At 38.3% G+C, this 19,019-nt stretch overlaps 1 protein-coding gene across 7 annotated transcripts in view; it reads right to left on the bottom strand.

Moving 5' to 3' along the window:
• Positions 1 to 17,752, bottom strand: part of ankhd1 (ankyrin repeat and KH domain containing 1) — a 33,829-nt gene extending 16,077 nt beyond the window's left edge. For all 7 annotated transcript variants that reach the window (XM_080306888.1, XM_080306905.1, XM_080306874.1 and 4 more), the window contains exons 1-2: positions 17,283 to 17,752; positions 14,217 to 14,370 (exon numbers count right to left, since the gene is read on the bottom strand). In XM_080306888.1, coding sequence (XP_080163014.1) covers positions 14,217 to 14,370; positions 17,283 to 17,561 — 433 coding nt within the window. In that variant the 5' untranslated portion in view covers positions 17,562 to 17,752. The remainder of the gene's footprint in view (positions 1 to 14,216; positions 14,371 to 17,282) is intronic.
• Positions 17,753 to 19,019: the final 1,267 nt, after the last annotated feature.

Below are 19,019 nucleotides of genomic sequence, written 5' to 3'. Positions count from 1 at the left end.
CAGGCTTTCCATAAGTAGTCTTCATTAATAGTTCTTGAAGGACATTCAAATCTCTTCTTTGGAGGAAAACAAATCCTCTGTAAAACAATCAGGTACAAGTACTGGCCAATGTCAAACGGAGCCATTTAGAAAGCCTGGAGACCTATTGCTCAAGATTATTTAAAAATAAAATATATTTTAAAAAAATTTTTTAAAAAAAATGACACGACACTTTGGCTCATTGGAAACAAAATAAAAAGAAATGACTTGAGACGTTTGCACAGTACTTCAGTAGTTCAGAACAATAATACCAGTGAAATGAAGCTGTTGTATACACCAAGGCTCAAAGGTTTGGAGTCAAAATTTTGCAGTTTTCCTTAAGTCATTAAATGAACTGCAATGTAACACTGCTGAGAAATTCTGATATTTACCGAATATAATTTTGCCGTAAAGACAAGCTTCTTGAAAATGACTTCAAGTTAAATTAGTTTAATATTAATGTGCACTTCCTGTATGTTACAGTCTAGCGTCCTACAATAGGACTGACAATTAGCATTACTTTGGTGGTGATTTCATTATAACAATACCAGCAAACTGGTGTTTTATTAAAACAAGTAGTTTGGAAATAAAACTTTTCTTGTTCAAATCTCACACTTTCCTAGACACATTTCCTCTGCCTTGACTGACAGATGGACCGATCTCAGAATTGATGTGCTTCAATACTTCAAGGTTAAATAATGAACATGAAAATAAGATCCTTTCTCTTCTTTTCATGCTTATTTAAATATTTTAGCACGTTCAGATTCGTTCCAAACTTTTGATCAGTAGTGTATACAAACCAATGTAGATTCAAGCTGTTAATGTTCGAAGAGAAAACTGTATCATCCTGTGTGAATTATAGATGGGTAAAAAGCAGTGACCATGAGAGAAAATGATGTGTTAGGAACAGTGGCCAGCAAGCAAGAGAAGAACTGAAGAAAACAATGCAATATGACAGGAAAAAAAAAAAGTCTGTGTGTCTATTTTGTCATGAAAAAGAAGAAAAGTCAATGACCAGAGTGAAAGGCAAGCAGCAGCAAAATGAAAACAACTGCTTTTGCTAATGACCTACAGAGGAAGATCTCTCAAAGGAAAACAATGAACATTTCCAAACCAGCAAACCACTTGTGAGAGGAGTAACAGTGTGCATTTTACAGACGTGTGTAAAAATGAAGGGAAAGAAAAAAAAAAAAGGGAAAAAAAATAAATAAAGTTGGCTTTAAACCTTTCGGCCTCAACTTCAACCCATCCATTAACCAGGCACAAGACAGCTTCAGTCCTTAAGGTTGTGTTTTCTCACCACTGACTCGGGCTAAACTTAGCACCGCTCTCAGACAAAGATTTCACAACAGTCTCATATGCACAAGCAAAGAGGTCAAGGAAGTTGATCATTAATGTTTTACTTTATCGTGTTTTTCCTCAGAGAACACAAGCACTTCATTCACTAAACAGGAATAAATAGGTTAGATATCAGCCGTCACCAAATCCCCTCTCCTGTGTATAATCCTCTACATATAACTACTAAACAGAGCAGGAAGTAGTGAATGAGTCAAGAATTTCAGTCACAACATCAATTTAAAAGACCTTCACTGTGTTTACACATAAGCACTTGTTCCTGCTCAGCTCCACCTACAACGCTGCCATGTTTACACGTACAACACCATCTATCTTTTATCGTGTTAAACTAAAATAAAATTTATCAGGACAAGTGTATATACACCAAATGCCTACTGAAAACATAACTGGCACCGACACCAGTCTAACAGGAATCATTCTTGAAGCATTTACGTGCAATGAAATGAACAACTAGATCAAAATGTAAGCTATCCTAACAATACGTCAGACGAAACCATTAGTACCATTTCAGAGAAAATGAGTTGCCTTCTAGGTAAAAACCAACCAATAATACTGCTGGTAAGCGCTGGCTAATAACTTAGTGTAATATTTTGTGGCCATTAATTACATGTGAGCAACCCGCCCTTCCCCTCATTTAAGAGGTCTTAATGTAGAATTAAACTAGCTAGTGAGAGCCAGAGATCTTAAAAATCTCAGAATGGGATGAGCATGAGCTCATCTTAATGTTGTTAAACTAAGCAGACACTCTAGTTTAGACCACTTATTTCTTTGTGTGTTTAGGTACGTAAACTTTAAGTCAACTTACTTCAAATGAACATTTAATTGCATGTCATTCGTTATTTCATGAACTTTCATTTGCAGTACCAGTAAAGTCTCTGGTGTCTGGGTAATGTGGAATAAGAGCAGCCACTAATCTATTAAAACCAGTTTTTCAGTATAATGCTTGAGTGCAAAATCATGGTGGCTCTCGTGTAGGAGGGGGAAAAAAAAAGGATCAAGTAACTGCCAAGACATGACAAAGGGGCAGGAACTGAATCTGAGGATGTAACTGTAATAAACTAGGCTTTGTATTTGCAACAGCATCATGAAAGCAAGCTCTTTTGATATAATTTTCCCCACACAGAGCAACAAGGAAACCCCAGACAGAAAATGAAAGGGTTTCAACTCTTAAAAAGTACACAACGGGATAATTGCTAGAAACAATTATGTTTTGATAAACTGGTGATCCCAAAAGTGCTGCTGCAATCCTGAGACTTTCCAACAGGAGCGCTCTGGAAAAAAAAAGGTCTACACACATTTAGTTCTAAGGAATAATTTAATTTAAAATCTAACTTTATTATAAAAGAATTTGATAAACAGTTTTAAATTATTCTTATGTGATATGTGTATCATGTATAATATTTATTGTAACCTTTTGTCCACTAGACAACTTTCACCATTCACCAACTGACTTTTCCCCCTCTACAATGGATTTAAAAAATAAAAATAAAAAAAATAAATAAAAATTGGTGCATTCCTACGTGGTCACTTCACTTTCATTTTCTAAGCTCAAGCACTGCCACCACTCATGAAATAGTAGATGTGCAAGTCAATTTTTGATAAAAAAAAATACTGACACTTAGGACTAGGGCTGTTCGATATAACAATATATATCGGATGACGATATAAAAACGTCTATCGTTTCATTTTACGCTATGGTTTGTTTCGTGGTGTCGCAAAATAAACTGTTTACGGCAATATATTTTCATCGTTTTGATGGTCACTGTAGTGGCTATATTAAGTTCTCTCTTTCTCTTGTATTTAATATAACCACACTAAGGACGGACAAGGGCCTGTTTTTATGGGTCGTCATTAGTAACAACGACGGTAAAACCATCGCATGTCCGCTTGTTTATTTTCCCCATAAACCTTTCACAATAAAGCTCAAGATCCTGTTGACACTTTTCAAAATAAATGGAATCACGTGAAAAAGTATTGACGGATGAAAAGCCAAAACAAACCTTAGACTCAAACGTTAGAACAGGCTTTTCCCTGCAGCACGCCGTGTAATAAATACAAAGAAAACGGGGGCCGTTACAACCTATGTCTACAAATGTGTAGTTTCATGCATCGGTTAAAACACTCAACTCCAGGTACATGACGCCCAGCTGGAAACACTTCACCTACCAGAGATTCACAGAATTTACAGAAAATATAATATTTGTGATTTATATCGTTATCGGACGATAGAGGTTTTATATCGGGATATGAGATTTTGGTCATATCGCACAGCCCTACTTAGGACTTGCATAATTCACAATACATGTAGTTCCAATATTCATGGTCTGTGTTTGATGGCACAGTGTGGGGTGGAGAAGATTTTTGAGGATTATGCAGTTTTGCAGACAAAGACAACTGGAGAGCCAACATTCCTGTTATACTTCTTCAAAGTCTGCCGCCTGGGGCGCATGCGCAGTCGTTGCATTGTAATGTAAATTCAACAAGTTGCCGTAATCACAAAAACCTCAGGTAGGCACATAGACGTTTAGATAGACCCTCATGCAACTTACTCATGCCAAAGTTTATGACACTGGGACCTGGGTGGACCCCAGAGTATCAAAATAAAAGTATAATTTCTGCTTTAATCTATGTAGATCCAGAGTTCCATAACAACCTGGTCTTTTTAACAATCATCATCCGTCATTTTGTAGGAATGGGACAGTCACAGATGTTGATATATTCTATACATGTATACTGCATGTGAAAAGAGACTGAGAATCCTGGCTGCCAACACAGCCAAGCAAAAACGCGCCATTCCAATATTGCCAGTTTTTGTTGTCTCAACTGTCTGCAAATCTCAAAACTGTCTGAAAAATTGTGGCTTATTGAACAGTTTCGAATGCTTAAGTTGCCAATATTAACTGACAACATTGCCCCAAACCCTCTCCCAGTAACCCTCTGTGCCACAACTGAAAACTAGAAAAACTAAACACAACTAAACTGTTCTGCACAGACACACAGCACCAGAGTACCCTCCACACTGCTGAAACATTCTACATTCCCTTTATTTATTTTTATTTATTTACACTTGCCAGAAAGCACAGGAAGCTGCTGTAGTATTCTCCTGAACAACAGGTGTCACCTGACATAATGACATAAAGGTGATTTCTTGGTTTTAGATTTATTTAGTAGAAGACATACACATAGTCTCAGTGAGCGTCTGGTCTAGTGAAAGGTCAGAAGTGCAACAGGTGAATTGAGAAAGAGCATTTGAGGACGAGACATACACACATATTAGTTAGACTTATTTAGAGGAGAGATTAGTTATGTCTCGACAAGAAAGAGGAACAATTCACTTTGAGACAAAGAACGGAAAGTACAAGCCATGAAAATAGAAGATGATTTTCTGGGTGAAAAGTCATGGTGATGTTGATCTGATCTATGTATAAAATGTACCGGTGACGCATGAAGGGGCGTCAGTAAACAAACCCTGATGTTATAAAATAATTGTTTGTGCCTTAGTAAGTCGAAGATCAATTGCTGTTTCCAGTGATCTTCCCACGTGTGAATTAAAATCTTCGTTTGACTTCACCCGGCCGGACCAGTGTGGTTATTTTTCGATCACCTCTTGTACCCTCTCAATTTTTGAATCTTAACATTTCCTTATTTATTTACTATATGTAACCTGAATTTTTCTCTCTCTTATCAAATAACAAAGGTTATCTTTAAAATTTGTTACACCACCAGAACAGCACCAATGTAGGAAGAGAAGAGGTCAAAGCCAAAAGCAAAGACTTTTTTTTTTTTTTGGGGGGGGGGGGGGGGGGGGGGAATCTTGGCAGAGTCTGTCAACCGACAGAGATACAACATGCCAAGCTACAAAAATTGAGGGGTGCACGACCAGCTGACCTGATACTAAAACAGTGGCAGACACCAGAGGATATGACATCATTTTTCAATGACACCCCCATGCAACAGGGATAAGCATAAAGTGGTATACATCTGGGCAGTCTGCTAGAATAAAAATTTGCCCCTTTAGTGATGCTGGCTAAAGGGCAGAAATAGCACTGTGTAGACTGTGATGGTTAACAGTTTCTTGTAATCCTAATCAAGTTTTTAAATGATATGTTAAATCACTTATGTAGATGCTACAATGACTAAACATCGTTACTAAATCATCACCTCCTCAAGTTAAAAATTGAAAATAAACAAAAGAAATAAAATCAGCTTTTGTGGGCTAATCTAGAAGTTTTGAAAGTTTTAGGAAAATGGCAAAAAAATAAAAAATAAAATAAAAAATTTGGACTTGTGTCCAAATCCACTTAGCAGTCAAAGATCACATTAATCCCACAGCATATTAGCCATTATCCCAATACCTGGTGCGTGCGTTAGAGCAGGGCGATATGGCCAAAAATATTTATCACGATATATATTTGAAAATTTGCGATAACGATATAACTGACGATATAATTGATACGAGACAAACTACAACTCCACAACATTACTAGCGCAAAAAGACAACCTATCATTTATTTTCACTTAAACAAGAAGCTGGTTTTTATGTACATTAAAGCTTTATAAAAATGTAACAGTGCAAATGCAAATTCCTTGCTGAAAGTTTAACCAAAAGGCATTTCCAGTAGAAATGGGCTGACATATCCTGAGCATAACCATGTATAATATCCACTGAAGTTAAAAAGAGGTGCTTTGCAACATTAAACTGCAGTGTGCAGTACGTATTTTTCGGACCATAAGGTGCACGGGATTATAAGGCACATTAAGCGAAACAAAGCAGTCAGATAAATCAAACTTTATTAAACTCATTCTTCTTGCTTCCTCCACTTCTGTACCATTGATTCATTAATGTTGAATTCTCTGGCAGCTGCTCTATTCCCATGTTGTTGCAGTATATTAATGACTAACCTCGTATTGTGGATGGATTATCTCAGTTGTTCTCCTGACTGAAGTTTAGTCCGTTTACAGTATCCTGCCATGCGATTGCATTTGTCTCTAACCATGAGGAACCTTAACGTTAACTTTTATAAGTGGAAAAGTGTTAGTGTTCGTCCTCCAGCTTCACTGTTTATGTTATGCTAACATAGCTGTGTCGCTAGCGATCACGTAGCACATCATTATATACCAGCTAGCCCAACTTCAGTAACCCTACAAACGTCACTGCTGTTTAGTTTCCTGTCTTCATTTATGTTGGAAGTGATAGCAGAGCTGTACGTTTGATTTTTTTTCAGAAATCTCTCAGTCCGAACATGCAATATCATGCTTAGGTAACTAGCGAAACTAGCGAGCTAACTTCCGCTAGCTTCCTGCTAGCTTCTAACTCCGTTAAATGTAATACATTTTGTTTTCATGGATGCCTGGAAGTTAAACTTCATAGTTACACCTGGTAAAGCAGCAATGCTGATCGTTTTATTAAAGATGAAAGAATTTAGACAGTTTTTAACTCTTAGTGATGCTGCAGTGTTCGTTTGACCTGAAGTATACGGAGTTTAGGACCCAGATTACTCCCAGATTTAAGGGCATCTTAGTCCGACGGCCGCTTGCATGTTCTGCAAAAAAATGTGCTTTGTCGTGTATCTGACGGACAAACACCAAACCAGTTCCACATCACTGAAGTTGCACCATTTTTACAAACCAATTCTGGTTCATCTGTTTCACTCAACAATCGGCCATGTGCGTATGAAAACAAAGGCACTGCGCATGCGCGTTTTACTCATATTCTATCGCGATCTTTCATTTTCCTATCGTAGCCTAACATTATACCGGTATTACCGTGAACGGTATAATATGGCCCAGCCCTAGCGTGCGTGCATGCACGCATAGATGCAACCCTCTAGACCTGTGGCTACTAACTGTGATAGGCAGAACCTACCTCTGATTTTAGACCAAGTGTGCACTCAGCAAGGTAATTCATAATGTGCCTGAGCACATTTTACCCCTTGATTCCAGTTCATTTGTCTAGTGTGCCTGCTGTGTAGTGGGCTGACTCAAGGTATACATGTAGTAACCAAGCCCAAACTTGGAGCACCAACACCCTCCTCAACAACAGCTGCCTCCATGTAAAATCAGTTCTATTAAATCTAAAAGTTCTATAAGAGAAAAGCAGTCCAAAAGAAAATGCCCCACTTTAGCCCTGAAATACATTCCTTAGTTGCCATCTTTGTGCTTTGCAGCAGTGTTTCTTTTAGGCTGTGTGCATAAAAGAAGAAATGCAAGAGGTGGGAACTGAAATGCTGAGAAAAAGTGAAGTGTACTTGGGACCCAGATTGTTAAACACTGTGTGAGGGCAGGCCTGTAGGGGGGTTGACAATCTTGTCCTGGCACAGTACAAGAAAACCACAACTGATGTAAGTAAACCCTGTTTAATCTAGCCTGACTCATAACTAGCAACTCCTATTTAAACTCTGGACCCAACTACAGTGATGACTTTACAGAGGCTGTGGCTTCATGCGGTTAAAGGTACTTCTGACACAGACATTTCCACATTAAGGGGCCACAAGGCCATCTTCTTAAAGGAAAAGGCTGAGCTGGTAGCATGAATCACTGTCACCACACACATTCAGAGGCCACAATTTCTACTGCACATCATGTTTGTTACTTTTACACCAAGCTTTGTTCAAGTTTTCAACATACAGTGTGTTACCTTGACTCTCTGAAGGATACAGGAACAATTTTTCCTACCCATATAAGACAGCCCAAGTTACATTTTTGCAGCAGTACTGATGGTTATCAAAGCCAAGCACAGCCAGTGCATGCAAGCGTGCATGACTGCTGAATGCTTATTAGAGCACTTCAATCAAGGCTTGAGCATCCGTTTTCCTCATTGGATCCAGCTTATGCTATACTGAATTCACATCAAATTCAAAATAAAGGTATCCATCATTATTTCGTCATATGTAACAGATAGGCCTTAGTCTAACAATGCGCCTCATTCAGTTTAATACACTGTAAAATTACAGTCAATAGATTTGCATCTTTAAAAAAACAAAAAACAAAACAAAATAAGAGACAACAAATAAAGCAGCTCATTATCTTGCTGCTTAAACAGAAGTCAGCCTAAGCACTTCAAACTTGGGCATCGCTGTAAACAAACTCAAGGTAACCTTCACACATTGCAGCCCGTCCCATGTTCCAAATGGTTTTCCACATAATCCACATTTTTTGCATAGCCTTTCCAGAGAACTCCGGATGTGACATAACTACAACGCCACAGGATGAACTGATCTTGATCCCATCCTGAGTCAAACAACTGGATCAGGTATCTGTGTCAGCAGGTAAATAAATGTGGACGATTTATTAAGTTCAGCTATATGCTCTGTTTACTATGTCACGGGTCAGAAGCAGTGTATGGGGCGCTAGCAAAAGAGCTAACATAGCATAGAAGAAGCCAAGAACAAAGCTTTAGGATTTTGGAGGCATTTCACAACAGCTACCTATACAGATTTCCTCTGTTTATTAATAACAGACTTTGAATTAACCACAAACTGGAGTCAAGACCTACATCCAACAGTAACAATACATTCCTGCTACTCACCTGTTCTCACTTTTAGTGTCTTAATGTTCAGTTTAACATTTGCTAATAAGGTTTTATTGCCACCCAATTATCATTGGGTGGCATGATAATTTTTTATTTTTATTAAAAGACACAATGGTTATTTAAGAGTCTGGCAGTTTCACAGTAACCTGGTATCATTGTTATTAAATATTTCTGCGCAAGTAGATATTAATAGTTTTTATATATAATAAGATATATAATAAACAAAATAACATTAAAAACTTTAATGCCATAACAGCCGAATTAAACAGAACAGGAATATCAAACCTTTTATTCCTGGCTTTAGAGTCAGTTATATGTACGGACACTTTTGTTGCCTCCGTTTCTAAACAAAGCCGACACATGCCTCCTTAGCATTCACTTCCACTGCAACACCAAAGTGTAGCTTTGAAACAATTACCATGTGAACTTATACTTCCAGATTTTGTTGCACAAACTATTCGATTGTTTGAAAAACAAAAAAACAAAAAAAAAAAACAACACCTGTTAGGTTCATGTAATGTGTTATCTTTACCTCACCTAGTACCCTGTTGCTGTGACATCAAAAACATAGCAAAATATTTTTCTTTACTGAAAAAGTCTGAGTGTTGTGGGGTTTTTTGTTTGTTTGTTTTTTAAACTTCACTTGCAGTCCCTCTTCATCTGCCGTTACTTTTCTAAAAAGAGCAAACCTTTAAACTGCTAGCAAACTGATGCTACCTAGCATGTTACTTGTGCAGTTCTTCAAATTATGTTACCAAATTGTTGTACTGGCTGCCCTGTTAAAGATTCTGCCACCCAGTAGTTATTATTTGAACAATTTCTTACATCATGTGACTCAAACAGTGAGAAACAAGGGTGAATTTTAAATTTTATGCAGGCAAGAAGAAAAGCTGGGGAAAGTTGAGTTGGGCTTCAAAAACACTTTTCTTTTTTTTACATCTAGCATTAAGATCAACTTGCAAAAGGTCAGTGAGCTGATTTGATAGAAAACAAACAATAGCATGCCACTGACACTTAACTTTGCAGGAATAAAAATTCTGTGTACCGTAATTAAAAATTCAAAATAAAATTAAAAAAAATATAAAGTATTTGAAATGACTCAACATTCACTGGAAACTAAAGAAATATCTTACTTTGACAGTTTATCAGTTAGGTTTGTCAATGTACAACTGCTATGAATTTAGGGGATTTTATGACATGTAGTACAGAAATGTTTCTTTGAGTTGTGCCAAGACTGGGAAAAAACAACAACAACAACAACAACAACAACTACTGAACATTACAAACATGAAACAACATTGTTGTAGAAATCATTACTTGGGTTTAGGAAAACTTCAGAAAACGTGTCACTATGAACTCAGTTCAGTTTATTGCAAATTCGAATTAAAGCACTATTGTGCTTCTATTCATTTAAGATGGACTATATGAATGAAGTGAATATCAAGGAATCTGCCCCACAGTCTGCAAAATCAAAGTGTGACATATCATTTGGGCTGAAGACAAGAGGGTCTCTAAGGTTGCAGTAGTGCCCATCTGTAAACATCCTGCTTCCCTAACTACGACTCTGTTTTCTCAGGTTACAATTGTTTGGTTGTTGTTGTTGTTTATTTTTTCACTACATCTACATTAAGAAGTAAAGAGAAAGGGAGATATTACGCAAGTACATACAAGCATGGCTACTGGTAACAGTAGCCTTCATTTATAATCCATGTGCAACTTGTCTTACACCATGCATTTCTTGTAATTAAGTCTGAGCATTTACAGTCTCTATAAAACATAACACAAAACAAGGAACATTTAATTAAAACTACAGAAACAATTGTTAATGTAGTTATTAAAATAATCCGAATTTGCCAGCAAGATATTTAACCTGATCAAACATTTATTTCATGTTTGCATATGACATCCCTGCAGGACTCAACCATGTATGCTTAGCATAAATTATTACTATGTCACAACTAGTAAAGCTAGTTCAATTTACTTAGGAGGGGTGTAAAATTCTCCTGATCAACAGCTCGGTTCAACTCATTTTTAGGCTATGGTTTGGTTTACAGTTTGCTAAACGTTAGAAAAGTGGGTAATATTTTAACTGCTGAACGATAACAGAAGTCATATGTCCAGTTCACTCTTTAACTGTTTACATTTACTACAACGTTTTAACAGCTCCAAAAGGCAAACTTGCATACCATTATACTGTGGACACTTTTGAAGCCATTTCTCATATGCAATCACTAATTTACCAAACCACAAAAAATCCTTTTTTTTTTCTTTTTTTTTTTTAAAGTATGTATGTATGTATGTATGTATGTATGTATGTATAAATAAAGTTATATTTGGCCAAAATTAATTAGGGGTAAGATTACGGTTGTCAAAATGATACTCAGATATTAAATCAATACTAAAACTATTATCAAATTACAACATTTATTTGTAACTATATCAATACAGACAGTGGTGTTTTGTCTCCAGCTGACACACGACGCCACTGTGGCCAGATAGACACACAGCTCCTCCCCTCACTAATAGCTGAAGAAGTTAACTTTCACAACGCTTTAGGACAGGGGTGCCCAATCCCGGTCCTCGAGAGCTACTATCCTGCAGCTTTTAGATGCATCCCTACTCCAACACAGCTGAATCAAATGGTTTGATCTCTTCAGCATGCCATCATGTTTGGCAAAGACCTGATAACAAGCCATTCATTTGATTCAGGTGTGTGGGAACAAGGATGCATCTAAAAGCTGCAGGACGGTAGCTCTCGAGGACCGGGATTGGGCACCCCTGCTTTAGGAGGACTTTAAAGGGGTCAATAAAGCTCCTGTTTCACCAACATGTAAGCAGTAAACAGTGATCTTCAATCTTAACCTGGCCAAGGCACATATTAGCCACATAACTATTAGCAATTACCCAATAACCACATTGGCCATCTGCTGTCATTAATTCAGCAGCTAGAAAACCGTGGGTTACGGATGGAATATTGAGCCTTGACAGAGCTAATTAAGGACACGTGCAGAATTTGGGTTGCTGAATGTGCAGAGCATTTTTGCAGAGTGTGGAGAACTAATCTGAGCAAATAAAGAGCAGCTAAATTAGATGGGTTTCAATTCTGGAGCGCAGAGCTGAGGATGTAAGGAGATCCAGACTAACGCAGAGCAGTGTGAACAGTGAATGAGAGAGAGGCTGGAGGCAGATGTTTGACATAATGGAAAAAAATACAGCAACATAACTTGACCCCCCACCCCCCTCCTGAAATAGAATTAAAATGTTTTTAAAAAAAATAAATTAAAAAAAAAAAAAAAACCCAGTATGGTGACCGCCGTATTTTTTGATGGTAAGGTAGACTGTCACTGTTTGTCTACTTAATAGAACACTTTTCTTCGCCTCAATTTAAGCAAGCAGAACTGATAACATTTGCTGCCTAGCTCCAACATTGACATTATTGTTTTATAATTAACCATAGCCAGTCTTAATGACAACAGATGGCTAAGGTGACTATCAGAAAATACCTAACAATTTAACAGTTAATGTTAAAATGTGAGCTGACCAGGTTAACATTTATGGCAACTGTTTCATACATCAATATTAATGAAATGGGAGCTTTATTGACCTCTCAAAATTCCTCCAAAAGAATTGGGAACATCCACTATTTCAGCTACTTGTGATAAGAGGTCCTGTGTGCAGGTGTCAACAAGAGGTGGCAAAGATGGCACTGTAGGCATCGATGCTTTTGCAACTAAGTATCAATTCTGACAGCTTTGTTTAGTCTCCATCCAGATGGCTACAGCGGTGAAACAAAGTTTGGCTTCTTTTTTTTTTTTAAATGTTATATCAATCCCTTTGTTAGGAACGTAATAAAACCTTGACAACGGCAGCAGTAGTTTTAGGCACAACACCAGGGCTATTTTTTTAGGTTTTGCTCTACATGGTATAATTTATTTACCTGAAATCTTTGGTACCAGATTTGTTGAAAAAGTTATACCAGACTGTTTGGGCACATTACAAAAAACAAACAAACAAACAAACAAAAAAAACAAGCTAAGGAAGATAAGGTCATATCTATTAAATAATTAATTTGTTATCACAATCCACAGCAATGGACTGGAAAATAAGAATATTAATTCCCATATATCAGACTTAGTTTCAAAGTGCATATATCTTTATCAAACACTGTGCAAACTGCTGCTCTTTTCTCCCCATTTAGGGCATTTCAGACTATATCCAAACAAATGTATTTTCAATTCAAAACTTAGCAGCTGTCAGTGAACACCGTTGTGTTTGCGGTATCCTATCTTGTTTACACTTGGAAGAGCTTTCCAAAAATTCCACTTCTAGTGAGCCGAGTTTCCGTGTGAGTGACATAGCAAAATGCATTGAAAATGCTACATATACCTTCCTATGTGTGGACAACATGTAAAACAAATAGGAAAAACTCCAAATAAGCCCAAATAATAAATCCATACCAACATATTTAGATATATTTTGCAATAAACAACAGCCTAAGTCAATATTCCACCAATCTCACCAGACACTTGGCATCTTTGTGGATGGTCTTGACAGGTTTGGTATTTGGCTAGTTTGCTCATGCAGGGAATGAAAGGAGGCTGTACAGATCTTTATGCCACAATCATTTCACATAAACGCTACTCCTCTCAGCTAATCTATATAAAAACAATACAAATAAGCTAACAAATCAATGAAAACATAAATAAACAACTTATTTTTCATTATTGTACATGGTTGTAGAGATCTCAAGTAAACCAGTAACGCGAGTTACTAGCTGTACTGTTTAGACCGGCCAGAGAGAAAGGGGAAGAGAATGAGATTAGCCATTAGCCGTTCAACACAAGCTCTGTGCATGCTGTGGAGGCTCAAGCGTGTTCCAGTGTTAATCTGCATGGTAATGTTCACGTGCCCAAACGAAGCCAGGACACCCAGCCCTAATGGATTAATCTACACAGACCTTCTTACTCTGAGATTACAAGTTCTAATTGAACTAATTTATCCAAATCACTTTCAAACTATCTGCTGATATGACACTTACAGAACCGACAGTTTCTCCTTATTACAATTTCAGGCCTTAAAAAAAACAAACAAACAAACATTTAAAAAACATAAGGCCTCCACTTTTAAATGCCTGGGAATGGATTATGGAAAAAGACTGAGGTAGAAAGGTGTGGTTTGCTGGTTCTGTATGTTGAAGCACAAATTAAAACAGGTTGTATAAAAATGGGTGTGGTTAATGACATACTGATTGATTACATATTAATATTTGTCAAGAATTATGGCGAGCTGAGTTCAGACAATGCAGTCATACCTGCAGCTTCCAGTAAAGCTTCAAGTCTGGCCTGTGTCTCTGGATCAACTGTTCTCAAATCTACTCCATCTGTAGCGCTGGACAAAAGTAACTCTGACGCTGTCTTCATAATGGGGTTATCCAGGTCCTCCTGGTCCAGAATGAATGACTCCACCTGGGAGAGACAGGTAAGGGTCAGCAACAAAATATTTTCCCCACTGAGAGCTAGTTTATGATACCATTTGGATTGCAGGCCATTAATTAAAGAGTATCAAATCTATATCAGGTTAGTATTTATAAAAATACAAAAAGGCAAAAGGAAAATAAGAAATTACACTACTGAAAACATTATTTACATTACTCTGTATAAAAAGCGGCCGTACGCATACAAATGCACCACCTATAAAAAGACCAGGCATGTGGCTCTTGTTTATTTATGGTTTCTCTCAACAGAGGGAAAGCAAAAAGGAGCACAAGGATAAGAGTCAAAGCACAGGAAGTGCTACGGCCGGGAATTACAGCCCCTAAACACACACACGGATTCAGCTGAGAGTCAGCTGCCCAAGCAGAGCTCTACAACCTCATACCTGAGCTTTGGCTCTCAGATATCATAGTCTGTACTACAGAGTTTCTTTCACAAAATAAAAAAAGTTTTTGTTTTAAAAAAGAAGGGGATCAATGAAATATTTTTGTAAATGTGACTACAGCACAAGGCTAAATTGGATCTACAGTCACATATATTACTGAAAAACAGAAATTAAAGGTCAAAATGAAAAAAAGATTGTTTTTCATCTGCTCACATTTGAAAATGTATACTCCTCTATCCATAACCATTAATGAGTATGACAAATCACAGATATAAACAAATAACCTATACAAATAACTAAGAAAAAAATAATAAAGCGTCTTTTTTTAAGTCAGACTTTGACAGCTGGATGTTTAATTCTGTTTGCATCTTCAAAGTAACATCTTAACTGTATCCAGATAGCTGTGGAAATGATTTTGTTAAAAAGCAGGTGAAGTAAACAAAACTGTCTGAACACCAACATGGGATATATAAATAATCTGTGCAGGGCTTCATGCAAGGGGATTCATTGCATTTGATCAAGTATTTATGGTACAGTAGGTCTGGTATACAGATTACCTACTGACCAATATAAATACCACAAACATTACCTCAGACAGAGAGACTACCAGGAAAGGTATGATTCTAAATATGATCTTGAATAAATTACTGGTCATTTTCAAACAACCCCCAGCAAAACCTGAGAAAGAACCAATATCTCTATGTCCACACACACAAGCTGCAGCAGACTTTCGGGGTCTGGTCCAGAGAGAAACTGTTGTGAGGGAGTCAGCATTCAGCAATGTGGAGGAATTCAGCTATATGAAAGGAGTGCAGTGCACAACAGTCCATGGGGGATGTAGTTCTACAGAGGCCTTTATCATCAACAATGGGTATCACTCTTCAGTATTAATGAACTACAGTTCCCAGTGTTGGTATCCACAGAGCTGGAAAGGCCTAGAATGGCATCTATTTAATCCTGGGGCTCAGATTTTTGCTACTACCCAGTGCAGCGTGTTCTCCACAGGAGTGAAACACCACAACAAATGCTCCCTTTCAGCCTTATAAAGTAGACTGGGTGAGCAAGAAAACATGATTGCAATGACATGCCTTTGCAATTTGAGGCAAGTGACAAATTAAATATTTTTTTCTGCCGCTGCTACACAGCTGAGCTAATGTTCAGGCAAAAACAGCAGGATATATTGACAGCTGGATGAGCTAACACCCTCACTTGTCTATCAAAGGTGTAGCAGTGTGTCTTAGACAGAGAATCCACTGGTCACATACTAGCCATCCATAAACAAGACAGCTCCACAGGTCCAGTGCTCCTTGGTGCAGGTTCATTGAACACCAAGAACTTTTCAATGGAAGCGTTTTTTTAAATAGTACAAACTACCGTACACTAACCCTCAAGTTGCCATGAAAAAAGTCACATGGACATCTGACAAGTTTGTGCAAATCAAGCAGTCTAACAACTTCCATTTCAGTGTCTGCTGCTGTCATACGATATGGTAAACTCAATTATATGGGAACAGTAAAGCTGCAAAGTCTCATAACGTTCAAACGGACGCTGTAAAAAAATAATAAAATAGCGAGGCATTTGATGAGTGACTATAGCTCTGAAGATTTTGACAAAAATCCCCTAAGATGTGGCTCTGCCACACGTGCATTTGAAATGCATATATGACAGGGTGACTGAGGGTTTTACACACAATTTAAACTATGTCATCCCAGATGACAAAACATGTCTAAAGTGCGTTTAGCTGACGGGATGCAGTCACACCTGTCCGCCGTGTGTGACATTGAAAGTTGGACACCTCAACGTGAACTCAAATCGCCCTCAAAATGTGACAACGCAAATAAAGCTGACAGTCACCGTGGCCATCTGAACGACCTAGGTGAACGGCTGGAAGACCAGTTAGCTAATTAGTCGACACCGACTGTGGAAATACGAGCAGCAAAATAATTATATTTTTAAAAATCCGAATCTAAACCTATCGAAAAGTTAGCCTAAGGGACAATCGGTGTTGATTTACATGGTGTGGTGGGAAAAGTGACGTAATTGCACCACAACTATGAAATGGTAGATATTTAGCTGGCCGTGTACGTCCGTGGGTTTGTGGGCATCATCCATTTGCCGTGGCTGGAAAGCTGCTGGATAGCTTGCAAACTTGTGATGGGTGTTGCGAGACGACAGCTCCAAACGAGGCCGTCGTCGCTTACACCCGAACTAGGCCGTGGCCACAGCCTGCGCTGCATAAATAAAACATTTCAGCCGGTTGGCGTGAACAACTGCTCCTGTCTCACCAAACATGATCGACAGTAAACTGTCCATAAGCGTCTCAACTGACGAGGGGTGTTATTCTGTTGACGGGTTGGTTAATTTTACGTAATTTTAGCGGCCTGGGAGGGGGTGGCTGCCAACTGCGAGCTAATGTGCTAGCTAGGAGCCAGCTCGCGCTAGGAGAGGAATGTTGCCTAGCTCTATGGTTAGGCTTAGCTAACTAGCTTAGCGTAGCTACCTCTGAAACCTCGTCTTCGTCGCTGCCGGATCCTGGACCCGAAGAGAGGACGGCTGCGGCCGCTAGTTTGAAATCCAGTCTTTCGGCAGCAGGCCCGCCTGGCTCGCCGTACAAACGTACTTTCTTTCCACCTACACCAATCCCAATGCCCCCTAGTCCGACTCCTCCTGGTGTCGCTCCTACCCCCATCCCTGCCACTGGGGAGCGAGGAGTCACCGAGTCAATCTCGTCCTCGAAGCCGTCCGTCAGCATTGCCGTCCCGGCTACTGCATCCTGCATACTTGTGTTCACGATACGTGCGTTAACGTGCTAGTTGTTGACTTAAATGTCTGTCCAGGCGCGTTCTTGTGGAATATTCGCGTGATTTTACTTCAGGGAATCCAGAAACTCTCCCGAAGCGAGGGTTGAGGAGGATCTCTTTCCCCCAGCCATTAACTTTCTAACAACCTAACCCGATACGCACAGTTTCTGAGAAACGCCGCCCTTGTGGAAAATCCTCTCGACCGTATTGGTTCATCAGGAGAGACATGTCTCTTCTATTGGTTAAAGCTGATGCTTGTCAAAATGAGCCCGCGACGTCATGTTAGGTTTACCAATATCACGAGGCAGTAGAACGAACGTCAAGACATGACATGGTAGGCCAACTTAACTAGTTGCTAGTTTTACTAGTTGATGTAAACTCATGTTGGGATACCGTTTGCACATAAGGACTACTTCGAAAGTGTACTGACACTCTTTGTAAATTATAATGAATCATTTAGTGTGATTTTTTAAATGTGAAATAACGGGTATCAAGTCATTATTGAGTGCTTCCAATTAAATATAATGCAGTTAAATAATTTATTGGTAATCATACATAATAATTTAAAGAAACAAAAAAATATTTTTTTAGCAAAAATACGCACACAAAAACAACAAAAATTAACAAACAATGCTGTATGATGAACAAACTTTTCATTCACAGATAAGTTAACAATGTAATTGATGCTCTGAAACTATAACCTCCAAAATGAGTGGTTCTCATTGTGGGGTTTTATGGGGTGGGACATTTTGCTGGTCCACTTATTTAATTTGGGTAAATTGTCTGCACAAATACATGTAAAGTAGTTCTGAGTGGTCATCTAACGGGAATGATGTCTTCCAGAGAAGAGATCTGAGAATTTGTTCTGTTTTCAGTGTGTCCCGATAAGTCCTGAAAGTGAAACACCACGCATGAAAACAGTACCTTCCCTCCCATGAGAGGAATGCAGCCAACATTAATACACCTGTATACCACTATACCCTAACAAGTCCAAATGTCTACTGTGAAAGAAAGTCCATTTGTCACAAGATATCCTTGAGGCTTATTGAACTGTGCGTGCTTTGGCGACTTTTGTACAAGATTAAATACACAATGGTGACTTCAGTGATGAATAAATACTTCACTTGGACTGCCCTCTAGTCCAAAAGATCACTGTAATGTACTTGTAAAGTCAAAAGCCTACCTGGAGCCTTGTTTGTGTTTGATGTAATCTTACAGAACTACCAGTGAATTCAGGGTTGTCACCACCATGAACCAAGACATCTGAACTACACAAAGGTCCTAGATTGTGTTTACACCTTACCTTATAGATCACATTTGATTCAGTAAGGACTGAGTGTGGTTAAAAACAGTGTATTTCATTCCCTTTGGTTAAACCCCATGTGACTGTGTTTGATTATTGTGTGACTATTCATACATTTTTTGAAAGCATTTAT

This window comes from Astatotilapia calliptera, chromosome 2, assembly GCF_964374335.1.
Source record: "Astatotilapia calliptera chromosome 2, fAstCal68.1, whole genome shotgun sequence".
Taxonomy (NCBI): domain Eukaryota; kingdom Metazoa; phylum Chordata; class Actinopteri; order Cichliformes; family Cichlidae; genus Astatotilapia; species Astatotilapia calliptera.
The sequence above is the reverse complement of the archived record's forward strand: the minus strand, read 5'-3'. Positions and strand labels throughout refer to the sequence as shown.